The sequence below is a fragment of the Dermacentor silvarum genome, chromosome 3, assembly GCF_013339745.2.
Source record: "Dermacentor silvarum isolate Dsil-2018 chromosome 3, BIME_Dsil_1.4, whole genome shotgun sequence".
NCBI lineage: Eukaryota > Metazoa > Arthropoda > Arachnida > Ixodida > Ixodidae > Dermacentor > Dermacentor silvarum.
Genome location: NC_051156.1, coordinates 61991502 through 61993292, shown reverse-complemented (window position 1 = coordinate 61993292; position 1791 = coordinate 61991502). Strand labels below are relative to the sequence as shown.

Sequence of the window (1791 nt, the reverse complement as noted above, 5' to 3'; positions counted from 1 at the left end):
AACAGAGCAATTTCAAGTCAATGTTGTTTCTTCGTTACCTGTTTCAGATCAACAGCTGCTCCGCATGAAAGCGGAGACTGATAAGGACACCCTCATGACCGAACTCTGCCGTTACGCAAGTACAGAGTGGCCCCAAAGCAAGCAGCAGCTGCCGGATGCTTTAAAACCATACTGGAGCTACCGTGATGAGCTCCACGTCGAGGATGGGCTGCTTCTCAGAAGCAACAAGCTTATAATTCCGCCAGCAAAACGCAAGGAAGTTCTCGGCCTCCTCCACGCTGCACATTGTGGCGAAGATAAATGAAGGCGAGAGCAAGACAGGTAATGTACTGGCCAAACATGAATGCCAACATTTCTGATGTGGCGAAGTCATGCGCTGTTTGCGACAAGTACAAAAAAAAAAAGAAATGCAAAACTGCCCATGCTGAGTCACGAACTACCGAGTTTGCCATGGCAGTTTGTCGGGGTCGATCTTTTCCACCACGAAGGCAATGATTACCTCATAGTGGTAGATTCTTACTCCTTTTTCTTCGAGGTTCGCAAGCTTAATCGGACTACCGCTACTGCTGTAATCAACGCAAGTGCCGAAATCTTCGCGACACATGGCATTCCCGCCAAACTGTGCAGTGACAACGGCCCTCCTTTCAACAGTGCAACTTTCCAAGCATTCACAAGTCAATTTAATATCAGCCACACCACTTCTAGCCCGTACTACCCGCGTGCCAACGGCTTGGCAGAACGTGCCGTTCAGGAAGCTAAACATCTGCTAAACAAATGCCCGTTTTCCACCCTTGAATTTTACAGCGCGTTGTTGGAATGGAGGAACACTCCAAGGGACGAACAGTTGCAGTCGCCAGCTCAAAGGCTCATGGGACGTCACACCAGAAGCCAACTCCCGGTTCTCAACTGCCACCTGGAGCCCAAGACGATACCCACGGAAGCAGTTCGTCAGCGACTACAAGAAATACGACATAAACAGCGTTCCTACTACAACAGAACGACACGGGCTCTGCCAGACCTTCATAGCGGAAACAAGGTGTCCGTATACGACACACACAGCAGAACGTGGGCTCCGGCCATGGTGGTTGGTCCTGCGGGGCCACCGCGATCCTACGTAGTGGCTACAGACAGTGGACAGCAGTTACGCCGTACGAGAGAGCATCTCAGGGCCACAGATGCTGCTCAGCCTGCTCAGTCGCAAGCAGAAACACCAAAACAGGCAGCGCCAAGTACCCCAGCAGACGCAGTTCAAGCCCCACTTCGAAGAAGTGAACGGGTACGCCAAGAGCCGCAACGTTATCCACTACCAGAACGTAAATAGCAAAGCAATCCTTGTTGCAAATGAAAATGTTCATCAATGTTTTTTTTTTCTTTCTCTTTTTTTCTGAAGAAGGGAAGATGTACTGGAGCGCAATGTCATGCCTGGAAGTCAACCAGTGCGCATGTGCAACACGCCTACTGCTTATCGCAATGCTCCTTATATACTCAGCTGCGTTTCTGAATAAGGTGCTTTTTGTTACCTGCTACTCGTCCGGCATACAGCTATGACCTGCAATTCTCGCCTACTTCGCATACGCACGTTTTAACGCTGCAGTCGCTCGAACATCGGCGCACTTTCGATCGTGTTATCCTCGGCATTAGTTCACACCGGCTTGAGTGTTCTTGGACCCATTTCTTTTGTTGCAGCATCTGCGCGCTGTACCCAACGATCTCTTCCTCTGAACATTGTGCCCATCAGGTCGAATCTTGATTGTTTTAGATGCGAAGAATCTTATGCTCGGGGCTATGTCA

The 1791-nt window shown here is 49.9% G+C and overlaps 1 protein-coding gene across 1 annotated transcript; it reads left to right on the top strand.

The window, feature by feature from the left end:
- The first annotated feature begins 343 nt into the window (after nt 1-343).
- On the top strand, nt 344-1321 carry LOC125943802 (uncharacterized protein K02A2.6-like). The gene has a single exon (XM_049663320.1). It carries the CDS (start codon nt 344-346, stop codon nt 1319-1321), a length of 978 nt encoding a protein of 325 aa, XP_049519277.1.
- The last annotated feature ends 470 nt before the right edge of the window (nt 1322-1791 follow it).